The sequence below is a fragment of the Gopherus evgoodei genome, unplaced genomic scaffold (genome assembly GCF_007399415.2).
Source record: "Gopherus evgoodei ecotype Sinaloan lineage unplaced genomic scaffold, rGopEvg1_v1.p scaffold_35_arrow_ctg1, whole genome shotgun sequence".
Lineage (NCBI taxonomy): Eukaryota > Metazoa > Chordata > Testudines > Testudinidae > Gopherus > Gopherus evgoodei.
In genome coordinates this window covers 1,389,119-1,415,078 of record NW_022060027.1, presented here as the reverse complement: position 1 = coordinate 1,415,078, position 25,960 = coordinate 1,389,119, and the positions used below count along the sequence as shown (strand labels likewise).

The window sequence follows — 25,960 nt, the reverse complement described above, 5'->3', positions numbered from 1 at the left end:
GGACCCTCTCCAATTTCTCCACATCTTTCTTGAAATGCGGTGCCCAGAACTGGACACAATACTCCAGTTGAGGCCTAACCAGCGCAGAGTAAAGCGGAAGAATGACTTCTCGTGTCTTGTTTACAACACACCTGTTAATGCATCCCAGAATCATGTTTGCTTTTTTTGCAACAGTATCACACTGTTCACTCATATTAAGCTTGTGGTCCACTATGACCCCTAGATCTCTTTCTGCCATACTCCTTCCTAGACAGTCTCTTCCCATTCTGTATGTGTGAAACTGATTGTTCCTTCCTAAGTGGAGCACTTTGCATTTATCTTTATTGAACTTCATCCTGTTTACCTCAGACCATTTCTCCAATTTGTCCAGATCATTTTGAATTTTGACCCTGTCCTCCAGAGCAGTTGCAATCCCTCCCAGTTTGGTATCGTCCGCAAACTTAATAAGCGTACTTTCTATGCCAACATCTAAATCGTTGATGAAGATATTGAACAGAACTGGTCCCAAAACAGACCCCTGCGGAACCCCACTTGTTATACCTTTCCAGCAGGATTGGGAGCCATTAACAACTACTCTCTGAGTACGGTTATCCAGCCAGTTATGCACCCACCTTATAGTAGCCCCATCTAAATTGTACTTTCCTAGCTTATCTATAAGAATATCATGCGAAACTGTATCAAATGCCTTACTAAAGTCTAGGTATATCACATCCACCGCTTCTCCCTTATCCACAAGGCTCGTTATCCTATCAAAGAACGCTATCGGATTAGTTTGACATGATTTGTTCTTTACAAATCCATGCTGGCTATTCCCTATCACCTTACCACCTTCCAAGTGTTTGCAGATGATTTCTTTGATTACCTGCTCCATTATCTTCCCTGGCACAGAAGTTAAACTAACTGGTCTGTAGTTTCCTGGGTTGTTTTTATTTCCCTTTTTATAGATGGGCACTATATTTGCCCCCTTCCAGTCTTCTGGAATCTCCCCCGTCTCCCATGGTGAGGTCTCAGCTCGATGACATACCACAATTATAGATTAATCTGCACAGACTCTCCACTTCACAGATACATGGGACACGCAATTATAGCGTCCCTTCTGCAGTTGAGGGGTTGGAAACTATACAAGGCAGACAAACTTTGGTTAGTGGACTGTAAGAATTGAGAAAAGTAGGCAAACTCACCCACTTGCTCCTGGAGATCATCTGAAAAATAAAAATGAGAAGGAGAAGAAAACAGTTCAGGGTATGTCCACTGACTTAGCATAAATATTGGCTATATGTTGTGAGCTAGCTATTCAATCCGTAGCCTGGCCCCATTCCTATCCCATTATGTAGTAGATAAAGAAGATTGTATTCTTGCTTCAATCAATGTAAGAAAAAGCTTCATGGCCATAATTAATTAGCAAAAGGTGAATATAACATATTAGCTCCTCTGTTAATATGGGTTCTGCTATGAAAGGACCAGTAGATCAATTACACCATGAGCTGCATTCCGTTTGCTGTTTTATGCAGAGTCCTTTCAATGTGTACATTGCCTTTCATACTGTGTCTTTGCAAGAGTGTTATGTTTCTTGGAGAGCAAAAACAAGTGATGGGTGAATCTATTTAAATTTTAACAATGTATGAGCAGCACTGCTCAGAACCAGTAAGTGCTCATATACGTTATTGACAAAATTAGCCATGTAATCCGCTCTATCAAAAACAGGAAAGTAGCTTGCAGTCTAATAACTGAATAATTTTTCTTTTCATTCTACAAGACTCCTACACAGCAGTAGAGCACACAAAAGAAAAAAGGACACAGACTTACTTATTCTCTTTTCCAAGTCTCCTAAAAAAGAAAAAAAATATTTTTAAAGATAACAATAGCATCTTTTGCAATAATATGGTAAAGAACAAAGGTAACTAATAGTTCATAGCATTATAGGAGATTTTGGTTGGAAGACACCTCAGAGGGTCACCTAGTCCAAACCTCAGCTGAAAACAGGACCAGCACCAATTAAATTATACCAGCCAGGGCTTTCTCAAACTGGGACTTATTTACCTCTAAGGAAGGAGATTCCACAACCTCCCCAGGTAACCCATTCCAGTGCTTCATCACCCTCCTAGTGAAAAATATCAAGAGCTGTGTTCATTGGAGAATAGCTGTGAGGGAGCAAATGACACAATGAATATTATACTGTCTAAGGCCCCTAGAACATGGGCCAGAGAACTTCCCCCGAACAATTCATGTTTGCATGACAGGAGATCCTTTACAAAGAACATGCAACCTTGATTTCAAACATTTCCAGTGATGGAGGATCCACCAGAACCCATGGTAAATTGTTACAGTGTTTAATCATCCTCACTTTTAAAAAATTATGCCTCATTTCTAGTCTGAGTTTCCTAATTTCAATTTCCAGCCATTGGATTTTACTAGACCATTCTCTGTTAGACTAAAGAGCCCATTATCAAATATTTGTTCTCTATGTTCACACATTTAGAGTGCAATTAAGTCACCCCTTCTCTTTGTTAAACTAAATAGATCGAGCTCTTTGAGTCTATCATTATAACATGTTATCTAATCCTTTAATCATTCTGGTGCTCTTCTCTGAACCTTGTCCAGTTTGAAAACTTCCTTCTTCAGTGGGGGACACCAGAACTGCATGAACTATTCCAGCAACAGATCCAATGCATAGCTAATAGAACTTCTATAGTCCTAATTAATGGCCTGGGACCTAGTGAACGCTTTCCTACTGAAAAAGCAGCAAAGAGTCCTGTGGCACGTTATAGATTAATAGACGTATTGGAGCATGAGCTTTCGTGGGTAAATACCCACTTGGTCGGATGGATGTCCTACTGAAGGGCTTGTGTCATCACCAGTGAAAGGGAAACAGTTTGCTGAGACAGAAATTGCACCAACAGCTGACCCCAACAGTCAGCTACAACCCCTCCAGCCCAGCACCTCCAGCCCTCCACTGACCAGCTCTTCTTCAGAGGGCAGGTAGTACTCAGGGAGAAGAGCATGGACAGGAAGAAGCAGAATGAGGGTGGGGTATTCTTGGGAAAGGGGGTGGAATGAGGCAGGAAGAGGTGGAGTTGGAATGGGAGGACACAGGAAAGAAGTCTTGGGGGGAAGGGTATAGTAGGGACAGGGCCTGGGGCAGAGAGGTGGTCAAGCACCATCGAGGAAATAAAAAAGTTGTCACCTGTGCCTACACTGACCCCACATGATTGGGTAATTGAAATGATTCTTAACAATGTCTCCTTCATTTTGAAATGAAAAATCAAAATGTTCCATTTTAATATGTAGGAAATAGAAACTTTACACTATATAGAGATCTTTGTGTGTCTTTCCTGTTCTTTTTTTTACCCAAAAAGTTTTTTTTTCCTGCCTGAAATACATGCATTCCCTTGGAAAGTTTCTGCCAACACTTTCCTCTCATAGTGAATACAGTGGAACAGAAGACAGAATATCTAGGTTCTATTTCCTGCTCTAGCAAACATTCCCATGTGACTATCAGCACTTCCTTTACAGGTGGACTGTCAAAGAGCCTACACTGGGTGCTCTGCTCATGATGTAGGTTCCCAGTTTGGGGGAAGGTCTTTGGGGAAGATAATTCCCCTTCCATCCCGAAGGCACAGGATGGAGTGTCTGCATGGCCTCAATTACGACAAGGTCAGGCACAGCACTGGTAACTCGGTCCTGCCACACTCCTCATACAGAGCTTTTTTCATGCAATGGATATGTTCAGTTCTTGAAGTGTGTGGATGTTTTTTCTCTCGTGCCCGACTTCCCTTGAACCCCTATCCCTCTGATGTTCTTTGCAAAGTGCTGGCGAGGTGTCCGCTCAATGACATAACACGATTCCAGAGTAATCGACACAGACTCTCCACTTCCTAGATGCATGAGGCATGCAATGATAGCATCTCTTCTGCAACTGAAGTTGTTGGAATCAATATAGGGCAGTCGTATACAGGGCAGTTTGGTTGGTGGACTGTAAGTATTGAAGAAGGTAGGCAAACTCACCCATTTTCTCCTGGGGTTCCTCTGCAAAAGAAAAATGGGGAGAAGAAGAAAGCAGTTCAGTGTGTGTCCATTGGCTTAGGAATTGAAGAGGGTGAATGAGATCCTTTCTTGGTTGATTAGCATAAATATTGACCGTGGGTAGTGAGCTAGCTATTCAATCCATGGGCTAGCCCCATTATTATTCCACTGCGTAGTAGATAGAAAAGATTATATTCTTGCTTTAATCAATTTAAGAAGCAGCTTCATGGCCACAAATAATTATCAAAGGTGAATATGAGACACTACGCTCCTCTGCTAGTATGGGTTTGGCTATGAAAGGAGCAGTAACACCATCTACATCATGAGCTGCATTCTATGTGCCATTTCAATGCAGAGTCCTTTCAATGTGTACATTGCATTTCATACTGTGTCTCTGCAAGAGTGTTATGGTTCTTGGAGAATACAAACCAGGAGTGGGTGAGTCTCTTTAAATTCCAGCAATGTATGATCAGCACTGCTCAGAACCAGCAAATGCTCATATATGTTATTGACAAAATTAGCCAACTAATGTGCTCTATCAAAAAGAGGAAAGTGGGTTGAGGTCTAATAACTCAATCATATTTCTTTTCATTCTCCGCAATTCCTACACAGCAGTAGATCACACAAAAGGAAAAGGACACACACTTATTCTCTTTTCCAAGTTTCCTAAAAAAGGTATAGATATAGATATAGATATATATCATATTTTGTAATATAGGGCCAAGAACAAAGGTAACTAATAGTTCATGGAAACATAGAAGGATAGAAAATTAGAGTTGAAAGAGACCTCAGGAGGTCATCTAGTGGGGAGGATAGCTCAGTGGTTTGAGCATTGGTCTGCTAAACCCAGAATTGTGATTTCAATCCTTGAGGGGGCCAGTTAGGATCTGAGGCAAAAATCAGTACTTGGCCCTGCTAGTGAGGGCAAGGGGCTGGACTCAATGACCTTTCAAGGTTCCTTCCAGTTCTAGGACATATGTATATCTCCAATTATTATAGTCCAAACCCCTGCTCAAAACAGGACCAGCACCAACTAAATTATACCAACCATGGCTCTCTCAAACTGGGACTTAAATACCTCTAAGAAAGAAGATTCCACAACCTCCCCAGATAACCCATTCCAGTGCTACACCACCCTCCTAGTGAAAAATATCAAGAGCTGTGTTTATTGGAGCATAGCTGTGAGGGAGCAAGTGACACCATCAACATCATACAGACTAAGGCCTCTAAAACATAGTCCAGAGAAATTCCCCCGAACAGTTCCTGTTTGCATGACAGGAGATCATTTACAAAGAACACACAACCTTGATTTAAAAAAATTTCCAGTGTTGCAGGATCCACCAGAACCCATGGTAAATTGTTACAGTGTTTCAATCATCCTCACTCTTAAAAATGTATGCCTTATTTCTAGTCTGACTTTCCGAATTTTCAATTTCTAGCCATTGGATTTTGCTAGACCATTCTCTGCTAGACTAAAGAGCCCATTATCAAATATTTGTTCTCTATGTTCATACATTTAGAGTGCAATCAAGTCACCCCTTCTCTTTGTTAAACTAAATAGATTGAGCTCTTTGAGTCTATCACTATATCACGTTATCTAATTCTTTAACCATTCGGCTGCTCTTCTCTGAACCCTCTCCCGTATGATAACTTCTTTCTTAAGTTGGGGACACTAGAACTGCACACACTATTCCAGCAGCAGAGCCAAATACAAAGTTAATATAATCTCTATAGTCCTATTTAATTAATAAGGCCTCTGGCCTTATTAATTAATAATTAATTAATTTATAAGGCCTCTGGCCTGGGATCCAACGAACACTTATCTACTGAAGGGCTTGTGTCAGCTCTGGTGATAGTGTAACAGCTTACTGAGGCAGAAATTGCACCAGCAGCGGGCCCCACCAATCAGCTCCTTCCCGTCCATACCAGTGCCTCCTGCCTACCACTGATCAGCTCTTCCGCAGAGGGCAGGTGTCACTCAGGGGCAGGAGCATGGACACAAAGAGGTGGAATGAGGGTAGGGTGTTCTTAGGACAGGGAGTGGAGCAAGGCAGGAAGAGGCAGAGGGGGAGCAGGAAGAGGTGGGGTAGGGGTGGGGTCTTAGGGAAAGGGGGATAGCGGGGAGGGGCTTCGGGCAGAGTCATGATCAAGCACTATTGAGGAAATGAAAAAGTTAGCACCTGTGTCTTCACTGTCCCCACATGACTGGGTAACTGAATAGAATCTTAACAATGTCTCCTTCATTTTGAAGTGAAAAATCAGAACGTTCCATTTTAAGACGTAGAAAATGGTAACTTTTGACTCTACGGAGATCCTTTTGTGTTTTTCTTGTTCTTTATTTCATCCAAAAATATTTTTTTTCCCTCCTGAAATAGACACATTCCCATGGAAAGTTTCTGTCAACACCTTGCTCTCATAGTGAATAAATGGGACCGGAAGACAGAATATCTATGTTCTATTTCCTGCTCTAGCAAACGTTCCTGTGTGACTATTAGCACTTTCTTTGCAGGGGGATTGTCAAAGAGCCTATACTTGGTGTTCTGCACAGGATTTGGGTTCCCAGTTTGGGGGAAGCTATCCGGGGAGGACATTTTTCCCTGCATCCCTAAGGCATGGAGTGGAGTGTCCGCATGGCCTCAGCTAAAACAAGATCAGCCACAGTACTAGCAACTCGGTCCTGCCATCTTCCCGATCCAGAGCTTTTTCATTCAGTGGATATGTTCAGTTCTTCAAGGGTGTGGGTGTTTTTTCTCTCATGCCCGAGTGCCCTTGAACCCCTACCTCTCTAACTTTCTTTGCAAAGTGCTGGTGAGGTCTCAGCTCAATGACATACCACGATTCCAGGGTAATCAACATAGACTCTCCACTTCCTAGATGCATGAGACATGCAATGATAGCGTACCTTCTGCAGGTGAAGTTTTTGAAACCAGTACAGGGCACACAAAGTTTGGTCAATGGACTGTAAATATTAAGGAAAGTAGGCAAACTCACCCATTTTCTCCTGGAGTTTCTCTGCAAAAGAAAAATGGGGAGGAGAAGAAAACAGTTCAGTGTATGTCCATTGACTTATGAATTGAAGAGTGTGAATGAGATCTTTTCTTTGTTGATTGGCATAAATATTGGCCATGGGTAGTGAGCTAGCTCTTCAATCTGTGCGCTAACTCCATTCCTATCCCGCTATGTAGTAGATAGAGAAGATTATATTCTTGCTTTAATCAATTTAAGACGAAGCTTCATGGCCACAACTAATTAGCAATAGTCGAATATGACACACTACGCTCCTCTGCTAATATGGGTTTGGCTATGAAAGGAGCATTAAAACCATTTACATCATGAGTTGCATTTCATTTGCAGTTTCAATGCAGAGTTCTTACATGTGTACATTGCCTTTCATGCTATGTCTTTGCAAGAGTGTCATAGTTCTTGGGAAATACAAACCAGGAGAGAGTGAGTCTATTTAAATTTCAATAATGTATAAGAAGGACTGTTCGGAACGAGCAAGTGCTCATAGATGTTATTGACAAAATTAGCCAAGTAATCTGCTCTATCAAAAACAGAAAAGTGGTGGGAGGTCTAAAAACTCAATGAGTTTTCTTTTCATTCTACAAGATTCCTACACTCAGGACCGGCACTAGGGGTTTGAGCACCCTAGGCGGATGGGAATTTCGCCGCCCCACGTGCTGGTCCCACAGCTCCGGTGGAGCTGCCGCAGTCATGCCTGTGGGCAGTTGACAGGAGCCGCGCGAGGAGCTGAGCGTCTGCAGGCACCACTGCAGCACCTCCACCGGAGCTGCCTGCCGCCCCCTCCGGCAAAATGCCACCCACTAATTATTCTGGCACCCTAGGCGATTGCCGAGGCTGCCTAAATGGTAGCGCCGGCCCTGCATACATTGCAGTATATATATATATATCAAAAAGATAACAATAGCACTTTTTGTAATAATATGGCCAAGAACAAAGGTAACTAAGAGTTCATAGAATCATGGAAGATTAGCAGCTCAGTCCTGCCACTCTCTCCATCCAGAGCTTTTTCATTCAATGGATATGATCCGTTCCTGTAATGTGTGGATGTTTTTTTTTTTTCTCACATGTCTAACTACTGTGGCAAACTCGGGACACTTCGCTACCAAGAGAGGGGTAGTAATTAGTCCCAGAAGGCTTAACCATGGAGGAATAAGGTTCAGCTGGAACAGGGGTTACCAGGGAGGTAATTAGTTTCAGCTGGCCCCAATGGCTGGAGACCTTTTTAAACCCTCCCTGGCAGGGAAGCAGGGGGAAGGAGAGAAGTAGAGTAGCTGCCAGCGAGTAGAGGCAGCTGAACTCTAAAACTTTTCTTGCAAGGCAGGTTGCACTCTCCCCAGACTTGAACTTCTACCTCTCTGTCTTTCTTTGCAAAGTGCTAGTGAGATCTCAGCTCAATGACATACCACAATTACAGAGTAATCTACACAGACTCTCCACTTCCCAGATGCATGGGACATTCAATGATAGCATCCCTTCTGCAGATGAAATATTTCGAACATATACAGTGCAGACAAACTTTGGTCAGTGGACTGTAAGAATTGAGGAAAGTAGGTAAACTCACCCATTTTCTCCTGGGGTTTCTCTGCAAAAGAAAAATGGGGAGGAGAAGAAAACAGTTCAGTGTGTGTTCATTGACTTATGAATTGAAGAGGATGAATGAGATCCTTTCTTGGTTGATTGGCATAAATATTGGCCATGGGTAGTGAGCTAGCTATTCAATCTGTGGGCTAGCCCCATTCCTATCCCACTACATAGTAGATAGAGAAGATTATATTCTTGCTTTAATCAATTTAAGATGAAGCTTCATGGCCACAACTAATTAGTAAAAGGTGAATATGAGACACTACACTCCTCTGTTAATATGGGTTCGGCTATGAAAGGAGCAGTAACACCATTTACATCATGAGCTGAATTCCATTTTCTTATTTCATTGCTGAGTCCTTTCAATGTGTACATTGCCTTTCATACTGTGTCTCTGCAAGAGTGTTATGGTTCTTGGAGAATACAAATCAGGAGAGGGTGAGTCTATGTAAATGTCAACAATACACAAGCAGCACTGCTGAGATCCAACAAGTGATCATATCTGTTATTGACAAAATTAGCCAAGTAATCTGCTCTATCAAAAAGAGGAAAGTGGCGTGAGGTCTAATAACTCAAGTCGTTTTTCTTTTCATTCTACAATATTCCTACACCACAGTGAGCATAGAAAATTAAAAAAACACAGACTTACTTTTTCTTTTTTTTGTGTCTAAAAGAGAAAAAAAGCATATTTAATGATAACAATATCAACTTTTTTTACAATGTGTTTTTTTATAATATGACCAAGAACAAAGGACTAGGTAGTTCATAGAATCATGGAAGAATAGGGTTGGAAGAGACCTCAGGAGGTCATCTAGTCCAAACTCCTGCTCAAAACAGGACTAGCACCAACTAAATTATCCCAGCCAAGGCTCTCTGAAGCTGGGCCTTAAATACCTCTAAGGATGGAGATTCCACAACCTCCCCAGGTAACCCATTCCAATGCTTCACAACCTTCCTAGTGAAAAATATCAAGAGCTGTGTTTAATGGAGAATAACTTAGAGGGAGCAAGTGACACAATGAAGACCATACTGGCTAAGGCCTCTAGAACATGGGCCAGAAAACTTCCCTCAAACAATTCATGTTTGCATGACAGGAGATCCTTTACAAAGAACATGCAACCTTGATTTCAAACATTTCAAGTATTGGAAGAAACATAAGAACCCTTGGTAAACTGTTACACTGTTTAATCATTCTCACTCTCAAAAATTTATGCCTTATTTCTAGTCTGACTTTCCTAATTTTAATTTCCAGCCATTGGATTCGCTAGACCATTCTCTGCGAAACTAAAGATCCCATTATCAAATATTTGTTCTCTATGTGTGTGTATATATATATATATATATATATATACACACAGAGAGAGAGAGAGAGAGAGAGAGAGAGAGAGAAATCAAGTCACTCCTTTTCATCATTAAACTAAATAGATTGAGCTCTTTGAGTCTATCACTATAACACATTATCTAGTCTTTAATCATTCTGGTGCTCTTCTCTGAACCCTCTCCAGTTTGACAACTTCTCCCTTAAATTGGGAACACCAGAACTGCACACACTATTCCAGAAACACAGCAAACTACAAAGCTAATATAACCTCTATAGTCCTAATTAATATCACCCCCATGCCCTTTGGCCTGGGGCCTAGCAAACACTTTCCTATTGAAGGGGATGTGTGAGCTCCAGTCAAAGCGGTACAGCTTTGCTTAGACAGAAGTTGCACCTATTCCCACCACAGACAATGTTTGTGGGATAGGCCTAGCTATGTGTCAGTAGAGGTGAGTGGGTTGCTAAAGTGCACCGCCCTGTGGAGCTCTGGGTGAAATTGTGCCTCAGGAGATTAACAGCTCCTCCTGGAAATGCCAGGTATGGAGGGGGACAGCACCCTCAGCACCCGGGTGCCAACGGCAGGGAAGGCCTGGACTCTCTTCTGTCATTCCAGAAGACTTTTTATCTTTGCTGTGATTCCAAGATGCTCTGCACTCTACTGTGTGAAGGGAGAGCCCTCTTCATCAGGAAAGGATACAGTGAAGCCCCCTGAACTTTCCATCAGAAGTTTCCCATCCAAAGGTATGCTCCTGCACTTCACTATGAAGAGTTCCCCCTTGGGGCAGGGTATTAAATCCTACAGAGTGGTTTAAGTCCTACAGAAACTCACTTGGTGAAATCTAGAACAGGCTGCTAAACATTTCCCTGATAAAACCCCACTGTGTTTGATCATCGGAGAAATCAAAGCAAACTCTCTATTGTCATCCAGCTATTGCTTTGCAGAACTGTTGTATTAGGAGGCGCATTTCCAGCAAATCGAGGGAAGTGATAATTCCTGTCTTTTTGGCACTGAAGTGAGGCCACATCTGGAGTACTGCATCCAGTTTGGTCCCCCCACTACAGAAGAGATGTGGATAAATTGTAGGGAGTCCAACAGAGGGCAACAAAAATGACTAGGGGGCTGGGGCACATGATTTATGAGGAGAATCTGAGGGAACTGGGCTTATTTGGTCTGCAGAAAGGAAGAGTGAGGTGGGATTTGATAGCAGCCTTCAACTACCTGAAGGGGGATATTGTTTGCTGAATATGATTTAAGATAAAAGCCAGTGGAAACAATGAGAAATACTCTTCTTCTTTCCAGAAGCAGATGTGCTTCATCCTGCCTGAACAAGGATGAAGAGTCAATTGTTACTCTCATTTACACCTGTACAACTTCAGTGAAGCTAATAGGGGGATAATGGGTTTGTTGCCGACACAGAGGTGCCAGAGGCAAGCAATAGCGGTTCGTTGCCCAGAGTGTTTAGTGCCAATAAACACACCAGGGTGGAGAAGCAAACAACCAAGTTTATTTGAGTTCAAATAAGGTGCAAGGGAGAAAATCTCAAATCCTGCACGTAGCACATAGGTGAGGCATTAATATTTATACCCCTCTTTTTGTATCTCTTTTTCTATGCTGACTAGCTGATTTCTCACTTCCCCCTCCTTTCCCATCCAGCTGCAGTATTTTTTCTCATTCAATCTTTTGTCTTTCCCCTTTTTGCTACAGAAACATGTATGCTGTATCTAAAAGCGGCCTTGAAACTTGCTTCAATTTAGCTCCAGTGTGTTACAGCAGGGAACTGGCTGTTACAATCAGAAAACTAACTGCTGACATTACATTTTACAGCTCTTAACATATTAGGTTACACTAGGTTACACAAAGTGTTTAACATGGAAGAACATTGGTTCATTGAGGACTACAACAGGAGGGCTTCATTGACACTTGTGGTCTACCACCCTCCTGAGTTACCTAGGTTTATGCCAGAGTGACACCAACAGGTTTAACAGAGGGCAGAATATTTTCACTGATCTGAATGTGCTCCTGTGACGTTATTGACAGGAACTGAGACCATATAGATCACTGTTGCAACCAAGGTCCTGTAGTGACACCAAATCTTTTATAAAAGAGGTCAAATAAGGTGTCTAAGATAAGGTTATGGTTTGCTGGTTATGATTACGCTATCTGTATCTATGTAACATTTTTTGTATTTAAAGTGTTGGCTCTATATTGTCTGTAGTTCAAACTTGTGCTATGCTTCTGGGTGACACCCCAGACAAGTTGGTGTCAGCTCTGCCTAGCTACTTGATGGCCCATCCAGGACCATCAGCTATACAACTGACCCATTGAGAAAAGGCAGACACACCTTGTGTCTCAGCAAGGTATGCAGGGATATGCCTATCGACAGAACTTTGAGGTTTTTCCATGCAATATGATGGACAGCTTGTTTTTGGGACAAAGAAAGCAGAGACCACATGGCAAGAGATTATAAAAAGCTGCTGCAGCTCCTCCATCTTGTCTTCAATTCCTCTTCTTACCAGTGGAGGGACTTTGCTACAAACGGAAGCCCTACACAAAGGACTGATGACCCATCCCAATTGTGGATGTACTCCAGAAACTTGATTTGAACCTGAAGTTTAATCTATCACTGCTACAAGCCTGAACCAAGAACTTTGCCATTACTGTATTAATTCATTCCATTTAACCAATTCTAGTACTCATCTATATCTTTTCCCTTTTATGAATAAACCTTTATATTTTAGATTCCAAAGGATTGGGAACAGCGTGATTTGTGGGTAAGAGTTGATTTGTATATTGACCTAGGTCTGGGGCTTGGTCCTTTGGGATCGAGAGAACCGTTTTTTCTTTTACTGGGGTATTGGATTTCATAACCATTTGCCCCCATAATGAGTGACACTGGTGGGGATACCGAGAAACTGGAGTGTCTAAAGGAATTGCTTGTGTGACTTGTGGTTAGTCAGTGGGGTAAAATCAAAGTCCTCTCTGTCTGGCTGGTTTGCCTTAGAGGTGTAAAAAAACCCAGCCTTGGGCTGTAACTGCCCTGCTCTAAGAAATGTGTCCTGAATTGGCACTCTCAGTTGGGTCCTGCCAGAACCAGCATCATTACAGCTCCACAAAGAGAAAGACTGAGCTCCAGCCAAAGCCCCAGTCACTGCACCTCTACAGAGTGTGTCTCAGCCTGAATAACCTCATCACTCTTCACAACCTTTTAAAGAAAAAAAATCAACCAAAAAATGACAAATATCACTGTTCTTTGTTGTTAATTGATGGCTGCCATGCTAGCGGTGGCATAGTTCAGCAAAAGGGCACATGAAGGACTCATTTTGTGTAGCAACTAATGGGTGCAACTGCCCCATCTGCTCAGAGATAAATACTTTATGTTAATATGATGGCAAGAAAAGAAAGAAAATATATGGAATAGCCACAAGACTGTATTTGCAGGACAATGACAGTAACCAGCTGCACGTCAATATATTACACTAGGGTTACAGGGTCCTCTACCTGTTCTAGTCCTCTTACGGAGCCATCTCCTTCCTGGGCCCCAAAGAGCCAGTGTATCTCATGTATTTCTTTATTATGAATTTTAAATTCCCACATGAAGAGAAAACTACAATTCCATCATTACTCATTTGTTATTCTCAGCCTTTGGTTTTCTGTATTTGCAAATTGCCCCATTTCCCCGCCCCTGCCCTCCGGGCAGCCCTGATTCTCACTAGAAAATGATCGTGCATGGTGGGATGGACAGCAGAGCTAGAGTTACACACACACACATATATAATCAATGTTTATTTTTAAGCATTTTTCTATGTTTATCTATTGAAATTTTCAGAGTTTTGCAGAATTATGGGGTTTAGACTTTTTTAAAAAATTGTCTCAATTTAATATTTCAGAGTTTCATGAAATTTGAGGGGAGACACAAGCAGACAATTATTTAATGACTGTAGATTCTGGGATTCAAAAAGTGAAAGCACTTAACCATTAAACAGAAACTGTCAACAGCGTATGTTGAAATGTTAGCCTTAAATCAATCTCTAAGAAATTCTCAAGCCCCATTTTTGTTACTTTACCTCTCTGAGTATTTTGATTGGCAGGAATGGAAATATTTTCTCGTCTGTTTGTGTGCATACAGTGAAATCGACATTTATCAACATTTACTGATACCAATAAAAATTGAATCCTTCCAAGCTTAGTTATGGTCCTGCTTTCTGGTCTCTTTATATAAGTCTATAATATATAACTAAGCTATTGTTGTATGTAAAGTAAATAAGGCTTTCTGCCTCATCCTTTTGGGTGGCTTGTGCCTCTGGAAGAAGTAGGAGGTAGGAAACAGTAATTCCTGAATGCAAGAAAAGCAATTGTACCTGGTCATTGCCAACCTTTCTGTTACTTTGGAATAGTAACAATCATTCTGTTAGTTTAGACTTCTCCTAACAATATCCACTGGTAGGATAAATGTCCCATCTAAGCAGGAGTATCACTGTTCTTTCATCCTGAAACACGGCTCTCTGTACTTTTCAGCAGCTTGAGGAGGGTTACTAATGACTTGTGTTCAGACAAGGAGCTTGTATGCTCATTCCCCTCTCTCCCAGTTAATGATGCAGGTTCACTGAGATTTTACACACATCTAAGATCATGGAAAAACAGCTGATGACAAAGACAGGCTCCAGAACACAGTGATGTTATTCCCACCACAATGCCATTAGATCTATCAAATTTTGTTTGGACTTCCCTCTTTATATTGCATCATGGTTTCCTAACACAGTTTTTAGATAGGCAGCAATGGATATGTATATATTTATTATCTAATCAGTAGGTAATAAAAAATGGTGTTCTTACGCCAAAGCCATTTCATGACAAAAATCAACACTGGAACGCTGATGGTGGCGAATACTTTGTATCCTGTGTGCATTGTGAAGTGAGTGCAATATAATTCATCCAACTCTCTGCCAATGGAAATAGAAAACGTCACAAACTGTAGCATGAGGTGTACACACAACTAGAGCTGGTCAGGAATTCTTCTACAATGTGACTGCATCTGAAAATGCTTATACATCAAAACCAAACAGCAGGCCTGGCCAGGGGAGTCTGGACTTCTGTATCAAAGGACTCCCCAAACTTTGGGGGACTCCTCATACAGCCCAGGGAGTCTCTAGGACTTGGGGCAGCCAGCTGCTCTATTTCATTTTGGGAAAACTGAATCAAAACCATTTTATTTTAAATACATACTTTTTCAGAATTTCCATTATGTGAGAAATTTCAAACTTTCCACTTTCTGTTTTGTGTCAAAACTAAAACGTTCAAAATTTCAGATTTACAACAGAATGGACATTTTGAATTTTGACCAGCTCTATACAAAACTGCATTCATTTTACATGGCAATTTCTAATTTCCTGAAAAACAAAACACAATTTTTAAAAAAATGATCCTTTGTGGAAGTAGGCTGAGGGAAGACAAGGTAATTCCTGTGATATTTAGTTTACCATATATACTTTCACCTGTCAGTGGCTGTTTGGATAAAATGTAGACCAAGCTGTAGGGGACGTAAACTCAGCACATTCAGTGATTCTATTCTGGGCTATGTGAAATGTGATGATTTTTCTAGCTAAGTTTCTAATAGCAAAATGTTCTCACTAAAAAGTGAAACAAAACACACACAAAACAAACAAATTAGTACTAATTTCCTCCTTTGCTGGATGGGGCTTGTGTAGCATAGACATGACCTGGCATTCACTATTGTGGTCTGTAGAAGAAGACTGGGGAATTTGTGCTTCTTTCTTTTAATTATTATTTCTGCAGCAGATGTTATTAAGAAATTTATCCTCCTCTGATCTCACATGAGAACTTTTCACTAACACAAAAAATATTTAAAAGAAAAAATTCAAATTCTAGCTCACGATTTATTGTCTTGTAAATTCACTGTATTTGTATTTCCAGTGATGCTGATTCAACTTCTACTCAGATGATAGTCAGACGCCTTGTAAAGTAGAGACCAACATAGGAGAAGTAAGTACTAAATGTCTCCGTGAGTGAGAGTTGAAGAATCAGGCTGTGTAGTAACAATTTCTGCACAGCTACTGCAGTGTTTTTCTCCCCAGAGGGCTTCACAAACATAAGAAACTCAAATATCAATTACTTCCTTGTACAAAGTACAAAGTACAATGCTGCTAGAATAGGAATTTAATTCTTCATTCACCTGAAAAATGAAAGCAGCTTTCTTGGTGGGGGGATGGGCAGGAAGGGAGCAGGTAGGGCTGTGGATTTATTGCTCTGCAAAACTCAAGTAAACAGCCCTTACATTCCTTTATAAATAGCAGCCCAAATCCCATGCACTGCTTTAAAGACATCTCTGATCAGGATTTGCAGAGCTGGGTGAAAATTTTCAAACTTTTTTCAATGGAAAACAGGGACAAGTTTGCGATAAGGAAGAATGGGGCGAGGATCACCTGCTAGGGCACCTGGGTGGATGTCACCTAATCCATTCCCTCCCACTGCAGGCACGGCAGGGGTGGAGAAGTGTTTGTGCAGGATTATTATTTAGAGAGGCTCCCTCATAAAGGACTATAGGAATTCTGAGTTGTGCCCTGAAAACAGAGGGTGAGAACACAATAAAGCTGTGTATAGCAGTTCACCACAGATACACACTGGTTTATTGTTTAATGAACTCCAAGATGATTCCATGGTGTCAGAAGTGCTGAATGAGAAAGAGATTGCAGCCATTTTGAGGTTAACTTCTGTGTTTGAAACTGAAAGCAGAGTTCCCAGGACCAGATGGTATTTACCCAAGAGTAATGCACCTTGGAAAACATAATCCCAACTATATGTATAAATTGATGGGGTCTAAATTAGCTGTTACTACTCAAGAAAGAGCTGTTGGAGTCACCATAGATAGGTCTCTGAAAACATCCACCACCTCACAGGACCTTCTCATAAACAAACTTGGGAAATGCAACCTAGATGGAGCTACTATATGATATGTGCAAAACAGGTTGGAAAACCTTTCCCAGAGAAGAGTTATCAGTGATTCACAGTCATGACAGAAGGGCATATCAAGTGGGGTCCTGCAGGGATCAGTTTTGGGTCTGTTTCTCTTCAAATTATTCATCAATAATTTAGATAAAGGCATTGAAAGTTTTCCACTTATAACAAGCTGGGTGGGGTTGCAAATCCTTTAGAGGACAGGCTTAAAATTCAAAATGATCTGGACAAACTGGAGAGATGGTCTGAAGTAAATCGAACATAAGAACGGCCATACTGAGTCAGACCCAAGGTCCATCTAGCTCAATATCCCATTTTCCGACAGTGGCCAATGCCAGGTGCCCCAGATGGAATGAACAGAACAGGGAATCATCAAGTGATCCATCTCCTGTCTCTCATTCGCATCTTCTGGCAAACAGAGGCTAGGGACACCATCCCTGCCCATCCTGGCTAATAGCCATTGATGGACCTATACTCCATGAATTTATCTAGTTCTTTTTTGAACCCTGTTATAGTCTTGGCCTTCACAGCATCCTCTGACAAGGAGTTCCACAGATTGACTGTGTGTTGTGTGATAAAATACTTTCTTTCATTTGTTTTAAACCTGTTGCCTATTAATTTCATTGTGACCCCTAGTTCTTGTGTTATGAAAAGTGGTAAACAATACTTCCTTATCTACTTTCTCTACACCAGTCATGATTTTATAGACCTCAATCATATCTCCCCTAAGCCATCTTTTTTTCCATGCTGAAAAGCCTCAGCCCACGTCCAGACTAACCCGCTGTATCGGCGGGTTAAAATCGATTACTCGGGGATCGATATATCGCGTCTAGTCTGGACGCGATGTATCAATCCCCGAGCGCGCTTACATCGATTCCGGAACTCCATCAACCTGAACGGAGTTCCGGAATCGACACGGAGAGCTGCGGATATCGATCCCGCGCCATCTGGACTTGTGAGTAACTCGATCTTAGAAATTCGACTTCAGCTACGTTATTCACGTAGCTGAAGTTGCGTATCTAAGATCGATTTTCCTCCCCTAGTCTGGACGTGGCCTCAGTCTTATTAACCGCTCCTCATATAGAAATCATTCCAAACCCCTAATAATTTTTGTTGCCCTTTTCAGAACCTTTTCCAAATCCAATGTATCTTTTTGGAGATGGGGCGATGACATCTGCACACAGTATTCAAGATTTGGGTGTACCATAGATTTATATAGAGTCAAGATGATGTTTTCTGTCATATTACTTATCCCTTTCTTAATTATTCCCAGAATTCTGTTCACTTTTCTGACTGCCACTGCACATTGAATGGATATTTTCAGAGAACTATCCACAATGACTCCAAGATCTCTTTCTTGAGTAGTAACAGCTAATTTAGACCTCAGCATTTTGTAGATAAATTTGGGATTATCCTTTCCAATGTGCATTACTTTACATTTATTAATATTAAATTTTATATAGGATGAAATTCAAAAAGGACATGTGCAAAGTACACCATTTAGGAAGGAACAATCCGTTGCACACATACAATATGGGAAATGGCTGTCTAGGAAGGAGTACTGCAGAAAGGGATCTGGGGGTCATAGCAGACCAAAAGCTAAATATGAGCATTAACGTTTTTTTTTTTTTTTTAAAGTGAGCATTCTTCTGGGATATATTAGCAGGAATGTTGTAAGCAAGAGCTGAGACATAATTCTTCTGCTCGACTCCATTCAGATTAGGCCTCAACTGGAATGCTGTGTCCAGTTCGGGAGCCACATTTCAGGGAAGATGTGAACAAATTAGAGAAAGTCCAGAGAAGAGCAACAAAAATGACTAAAGGTCTAGAAAACTTGACCTATGAGGGAAGATCGAAAATAATTGGGTTTGTTTAGTGTGGAAAAGAGAAGACTGAGAGGAGACAGGATAATTGTTTTCAAGTATCTGAAAGGTCGTTGCAAGGAGAAGGAAGAAAAATTGTTTTTCTTAACCTCTGAGTTTAGGACAAGAAGCAATGGACCTAAATTGCAGCATGCGAGGTTTAGGTTGGACATTAGGAAAAACTTCCTAACTGCCAGGGTGCTTAAGCACTGGAACAGGTTAGGCAAACACCTGTCAGGTATAGTCTAGATAATACTTAGTCCTACCCTGACTGAGGGGACTTGACTAGATGACCTCCCAAGTTCCTTCCAGTTCTATGATTCTATTATTAGATTTTTTGATGTTTTCCTATATCTTGTTTGAAGTTTATAAATGTGAACTAATTAGCTTGTAGATGCCTAAATTCTGCTCCTGTCTCATAATGCTTCCTTACGGCATTCTATTGACTTGGGCATCAAAAGGGGATAATATCATTTAGATGGAACTTGTGGTGTAATAATATTATTATCCTCATATCTCTTTGATGCTTGTAATCCCACATAGTAAAACTACTGGCAAACTGTTTAAATATTTAATTGCATTATGCTAATGAATACAACTAGTTACCTATGTATATATAGGAAACAAATTACTTTCAGAGCAACAGTATACACTGTTTATTCTTCATCCCAGAAAGGCTCTGCTGTGAAGATGTCTTGCTGCAACTATAAAGAAAGCTTTGGACCCAATCCTTTTTATCTCAGGTTTGCTTAAACTTTGCCAGGGAAGGTCTAAGCCCACAAGACTGAGATCTCCAGTTTACTCTGGACTTCCCCTGGGATTCTCATGGAAGAATTTGAACAAACTCTGCACATGGGCTGCCTATTGAACTATAACCTTTTAAATCGATTTCTGAAAGACCTTTACAAATCAGCAGCCTCACTATCCCTGCTATGAAACTGACCTAAGAACTTTACCTCAAAACTATATGTATGTCTTTTAACCACAGTAAATCTTTCATTTTTCTTTTATTAATAAATCTTAGATGTTATTAATAAGGATTGGCTGTAAGCGTGTATTTTGGTGAGATCTGAAATATTCATTGATTTAGTGGGCAATATGTCCAGGCTTTTGGGATTGGTAGAACTTTAGATATGGTGAATAAGATTTGTAGTAATCTAGCACTGTACTAGACTTGGCTTTGTGGATGGGAGCCAGTAGCTGTGATGTTTAAAGGAGACTGTATTTTGTCTTGTTGATAACCAGTGTGATAATACAGAAGCTCTTTTGTTATTGGAAAGTTAAGTATAGAGTAAGCCAGCAGTTTGGGGGATTGTCTCCCGTATTCCTTGCAGTTTGTCGTGAGTAGGCATTCTCAGTGTGGCTGCTCCGGGCACCACAGTCACATATAGGAGTTCATAAACATGAGATTTTTAATGGGAAAATATTGTTTTATATTATTATTTTTCAATGGAGAACTCTGAATGCTCCCTAAGGGCATAAATGAACAACCCAAGAACACACTAGGAGTGACCTCCCAGATGACAGCACTCTTAGAAATTGTGAGAATTTTAAGGAAGTCAAAGAATGAGTTCATATAGATATCTAAAATGCTGGAATTCTGCAGACTATTTAACAAAACTCTGGACTACAAAACCTATACAGTTGGTTCACAGTATCAGAGGGGTAGCCATGTTAGTCTGAATCTGTAAAAGCAGCAAAGAGTCTTGTGGCACCTTATAGACTAACAGACTTTTTGGAGCATGAGCTTTCGTGGGTGAATACCCACTTCATCGGATGCATGTAGTGGAAATTTCCAGGGGCAGGTATATATATGCAAGCAAGAAGCAGGCTAGAGATAATGAGGTTAGTTCAATCAGGGAGGATGAGGCCCTCTTCTAGCAGCTTAGGTGTGAAAACCAAGAGAGGAGAAACTGGTTTTGTAGTTGGCAATCCATTCACAGTCTTTGTTTAATCCTGAGCTGAAGGTGTCAAATTTGCAGATGAACTGAAGCTCAGCAGTTTCTCTTTGAAGTCTGGTCCTGAAGTGTTTTTGCTGCAGGATGGCCACCTTAAGATCTGTTATAATGTGGCCAGGAGGGTTGAAGAGTTCTCCTACAGGTTTTTGTATATTGCCATTCCTAATATCTGATTTGCGTCCATTTATCTTTCTCCATAGAGACTGTCCAGTTTGGCTGATGTACATAGCAGAGGGGCATTGCTGGCATATGATGGCGTATATTTCATTGACGGACGTGCAGGTGAATGAACCAGTGATGGTGTGGCTGATCTGGTTAGGTCCTGTGATGGTGTCACTGGTGTAGATATGTGGGCAGAGTTGGCGTTGAGGTTTGTTGCATGGATTGGTTCCTGAATTAGAGTTATTATGGTGCAGTGTGCAGTTACTGGTGAGAATATGCTTCAGGTTGTCAGGTTGTCTGTAGGTGAGGACTGGTCTGCCACCCAAGGCCTGTGAAAGTTTGGAATCATTGTCCAGGATGGGTTGTAGATCCCTAATGATGCGTTGGAGGGATTTTAGCTGGGGACTGTATGTGATGTCATCAGGTACCACTCAGAACAGTCTAGATCCATCTTCTTTGGACCCCCCTTTCAAGTAGTTGAAAGCAGCTATCGAATCCCCCCCCTCATTCTTCTCTTCTTCAGACTAAACAATCCCAGTTCCCTCAGCCTCTCTTCATAAGTCATGTGCTCCAGCCCCCTAATCATTTTTGTTGCCCTCTGCTGGATTCTTTCCAATTTTTCCACATCTTTCTTGTAGTGTGGGACCCAAAACTGGACCCAGTACTCCCGATGAGGCTTCACCAAAGTTCAATAGAGGGGAATGATCATATCCCTCAATCTGCTGGCATCTCCTCACTTGAAGCAATGCCAGTTAAACACGAATTATGCACATGCCCCCTTTACCCCTCTTTCTCTTCTTTTCACTAACTGACCCTCAGTTGACTACCATCCCATGTACACACAGTACCCTAGTATATTTTACATCAAGATACACTTTCTGATATATTGCTCAGTGAAGAGGGAGAAACATTGACGGGAGATTTGGAAATGGCAGAGGTGCTTAATGACTTCTTTGTTTCAGTCTTCACCAAGAAGTTTGATGGTGACGGGACACCTAGCATAGGGAATGCTAGTGGAAATGGGGTCGGTTTAGAAGTTAAAATAAAAAAAAGAACAAATTAAAAATTACTTAGAAAAGTTAAATGTCTGCAAGTCACCAGGGCCTGATGAAATGCAAGAAGTAACTTTTAAAAATCAAAAATTTACAGTAAATATAGGAAACTTACTTTAGAATTCACTTCGCTGGATTATAAATTACATTCACACACATCAAGTTGGTGTACTCACCTCAGAATTCTCTTTGCAGACACAAATAAGCCTGCCAAAATCCGTTAGACTGTAAAAGCAAGTGAAGGCAAAGAGCAAATGTTTAAAGCAGCACTCAGGAAACATGGGAGGGGCGTGGAGAAAAATGAAAGAAAAATGGTGTGTGTGTGTTTTATTCTCAGATTTCTGTATTGACAAAGAACAAGTTAAAAATTACTTAGAAAAGTTAGATGTCAGCAAGTCACCAGGGCCTGATGAAATGCATCCTAGAATACTCAAAGAGCTGACAGAGGAGGTCTCTGAGCCTTTAGCTGTCATCTTAGAAAAGTCATGGAAGTCAGGAGAGATACCAAAAGACTGGAAAAGGGCAAATATAGTGTCCATCTATAAAAAAGGGAAATAAGAACAACCCAGGAAAGTACAGAGCAGTCAGTTTAACTTCTGTGCCAGGGAACGTAATGGAGCAAGTAATTAAAGAATTCATCTGCAAACATCTGGAAGAAATAAGGTGATAGGTAACAGTCAGCATGGATTTGTAAAGAACAAATCATGTCCAACCAATCTGATAGCTTTCTTTTGATAGGATATCAAGCCTTGTGGATAAAGGAGAAGTGGTGGACTTGATATACCTAGATTTTAGCAAAGCATTTGATACAGTTTCACATGATCTTCTTATCAATAAACTAGGGAAATACAACCTAGATGGGGCTACTATAAGGTGGGTGCATAACTGGCTGTATAAATGTCTTCAGATAGTAGTTATTAATGGTTCACAATATGCTGGGAGGGCATAGCAAGTGGGGATCCTCAGGGGTCTCTACGTTGGCACAGATAGTACGATTATTAAGTTTGCCAATGATACCAAGCTGGAGGGGTCGCAAATGCTTTGGATGATAGGGCTATAATTCAAAATGATCTGGAGAAACTAGAGAGATGGTGTGAGGTAAATAGGATGATGTTTAATAAGGACAAATGCAAAGTGCTCCATTTGGGAAGGAACAATCAGATGCACACATACAAAATGGGAAATGATTGTCTAGGAAGGAGTACTGCAGAAAGGGATCTAGGAGTCATAGTGGACCACAAGCTAAATATGAGTCAACAGTGTGACACTGTGGCAAAAAAAGCAAACCTGATTCTGGGATGCATTAACAGGAGTGTTGTGTGCAAGACACAAGAGGTCATTCTACCGCTCTACTCTGCATTGATTAGGCCTCAATTGGAGGCACCACATTTCAAGAAAGATGTGGAAAAATAGGAGAAGGTCCAGAGAAGAGCAACAAAAATGATAAAAGGCCTAGAAAACATGGGCTATGAGGGAAGACTGAAAGAATTGGGCTTGTTTAGTTTAGAAAAGAGAAGACTGAGGTGGGATATAACAGTTTTCAAGTATCTAAAAAGGGTGTTACAAGGAGGAGGGAGAAAAATTGTTCTCTTTGGCCTCTGATGATAGGACAAGAAGCAGTGGACTTAAATTGAAGCAAGGGAGGTTTAGGCTGGATGTTAGGAAAAACTTCCTAACTGTCAGGATGATGAAACAGTGGAATAAATTGCCTAGGGAGGTTGATATTTAAGAGCAGGTTGGACAGACATCTATCAGGGATGATCTAGATGGTACTTGGTCCTGCTGTAAGGGCAGGGAACTGGACTTGATGATCTCTCAAGATCCTTTCCAGTTCTCGTTTTTCTATGCTTTCTGTGATCTGATACTCAAACTATTGTTAAAAATATATTTTTTTGTATTCGAAAGCTCTAAAGACACACATCTAGTTCTCTCATCTCCACAGTTCTGTCAGAGCAAATTTTTGCCTTAAAGTTCTAATAAGAAAAGGTGAGAATTTTTGGTTACAATTTGCCTCTTTTGAAAAGAACCCCACCAAAACAATAAAATAAAATACACCGAAAATGAAGCCCTTGCCTCTCCTCAGTATTACAACACTGAACCCTACATTATGTGACAAGGAAATTAGTGTCTATTACTTTCTTCTACACACTCAGCAAGATCCAGTTAATATAGATCAATGTTAGTCCAGTCCCTGTATTTGCCCAAAAGTCCTTCTGATCATATGCCACTGTTTTATGAATAAATTGAAATTTTTCCCCATCTTCAGTTCTAAAACTTCCCTGTGATGCAGCTAAACTTTAACTCCAGTCATTCCAATTACTCCAGAAGCAAGAAGTAACTTTTAAAAATCCAAAATCTGCAGTAAATTTAATAATCTTGTTTTAGAAATCACTTCCCTGGATTATAAATTACATTCACACACAGCAAGTTTGTGTACTCACCTCAGAATTCTCTCTGCAGACAGAAATAAGCCTGCCAAAATCCGTTGGACTGTAAAAGCAAGTGAAGGCAAAGAGCAAATGTTTAAAGCAGCACTCAGGAAACATGGGAGGGGCGTGGAGAAAAATGAAAGAAAAATGGTGTGTGTGTGCGTGTGTATGTGTGTGTGTGTGTGTAGAGTTTGTATCCTACCCCATCCAGGTAGGCATTTTATTCCCAGAATCCATAGGCCCCAAGATCTCTACATTGGTGTACATGACTACAGGAAATGCAGGGCAATGCTGAATTGTCTCAATGCACAATCTTCCCCATAAGGTTAAAGACTAGTGAGGCCTCAATGTGGCTGCCCTTTGGCTTTCCAACCATGGAAATATCCCAACATCTAGGGGCACTTTCACAGAGCTCAGGGCAGATGAAGTGTCAGTATCCCTCTATACGAACACTTCAGCCTGGCATCCACAATGCTAGTCTGCCTCACTCAGGAGCCTGTGTAGTGTCTCCCTGTAACGGGGCTGGGCCTATCAATTAAATTCCCAGGTAACACTTTGCCCTGTCCCTAGCATCCGTTTGTGGTGGTTGGTCCATTCAAAGAGCAGCCCCCCTTCCAGCAGATACTAACTCAGACCTTGTACTGTCTGCCACCAAGAAGGGGATGCTGATGTTCAGAGCTGCAGCACTGCATCTTCCAGCAGCATGCAATAGACATAGGGTGACATTGAAAAAAGGTGAGAAACGTTTTTTTTCCCTTTTCTTTAGGGGTGGGGGAGAAGGGTGTAAATTGATGACATATACCCTGAAACACCCAGGAAAATGTTTTTGACCTTTCAGGCATTGAGAGCTCAGCCAAGAATGCAAATACTTTTCGGAGACTGAGGGGACTGTGGGATAGCTGGAGTCCTCAGTACCCCCTCCCTCCATCCATGAGCATCCATTTGATTCTTTGGCTTTCCGTTAAGCTTGTCACACAGCACTGTGCTGTGGCCTCTGTATCATAGCCTGGAGATTTTTTCAAATGCTTTGTCATTTCATCTTCTGTAATGGAGCTCTGATAGAACAGATATGTCTCCCCATACAGTGATCAGATCCAGTATCTCCCGTACAGTCCATGCTGGAGCTCTTTTTGGATTTAGGATAGCATTGCCACCCGTGCTGATCAGAGCTCCACGCTGGGCAAACAGGAAATGCAATTCAAAAGTTGCCGAGCTTTTCCTGTCTACCTGGCCAGTGCATCCGAGTTCAGATTGCTTTCCAGAACGGTCACAATGGTGTACTGTGGGATACCGCCCGGAGGCCAATACCATTGAATTGCGGCCACACTAACCCTAATCCAATATGGCAATACTGATTTCAGCGCTACTCCTCTCATCGAGGAGGAGTACAGAAATCTGTTTAAAGAGCCCTTTATATCAATATAAAGGGCCTCGTTATGTGGACAGGTGCAGGGTTAAATCGGTTTAACGCTGCTAAATTCTGTTTAAACGCATAGTGTAGACCAGGCCTTAGTTATAAGCAAAACCAGTACCTTAGTAAGATATTCAATCCTTTGTTATGCCTAAAATCTTTGG

The 25,960-nt window shown here is 41.2% G+C and overlaps 1 protein-coding gene across 6 annotated transcripts in view; it reads right to left on the bottom strand.

Moving 5' to 3' along the window:
* LOC115641761 (butyrophilin subfamily 1 member A1-like) overlaps positions 1-22,212 on the bottom strand; it is a 40,359-nt gene extending 18,147 nt beyond the window's left edge. Inside the window, exons 1-6 of one of the 6 annotated variants that reach the window (XM_030545128.1) lie at positions 22,133-22,212; positions 14,784-14,890; positions 9,278-9,295; positions 7,015-7,035; positions 1,807-1,827; positions 1,182-1,202 (exon numbers count right to left, since the gene is read on the bottom strand). In XM_030545128.1, the coding sequence (XP_030400988.1) occupies positions 1,182-1,202; positions 1,807-1,827; positions 7,015-7,035; positions 9,278-9,295; positions 14,784-14,856 (154 nt within the window). In that variant the 5' untranslated portion in view covers positions 14,857-14,890; positions 22,133-22,212. Of the gene's footprint in view, positions 1-1,181; positions 1,203-1,806; positions 1,828-4,005; positions 4,014-7,014; positions 7,036-9,277; positions 9,296-14,783; positions 14,891-15,841; positions 16,092-22,132 lie in introns of those variants that run through there. The other 5 variants (XM_030545127.1, XM_030545131.1, XM_030545129.1 and 2 more) reach the window with 5 other exon arrangements.
* Positions 22,213-25,960: the final 3,748 nt, after the last annotated feature.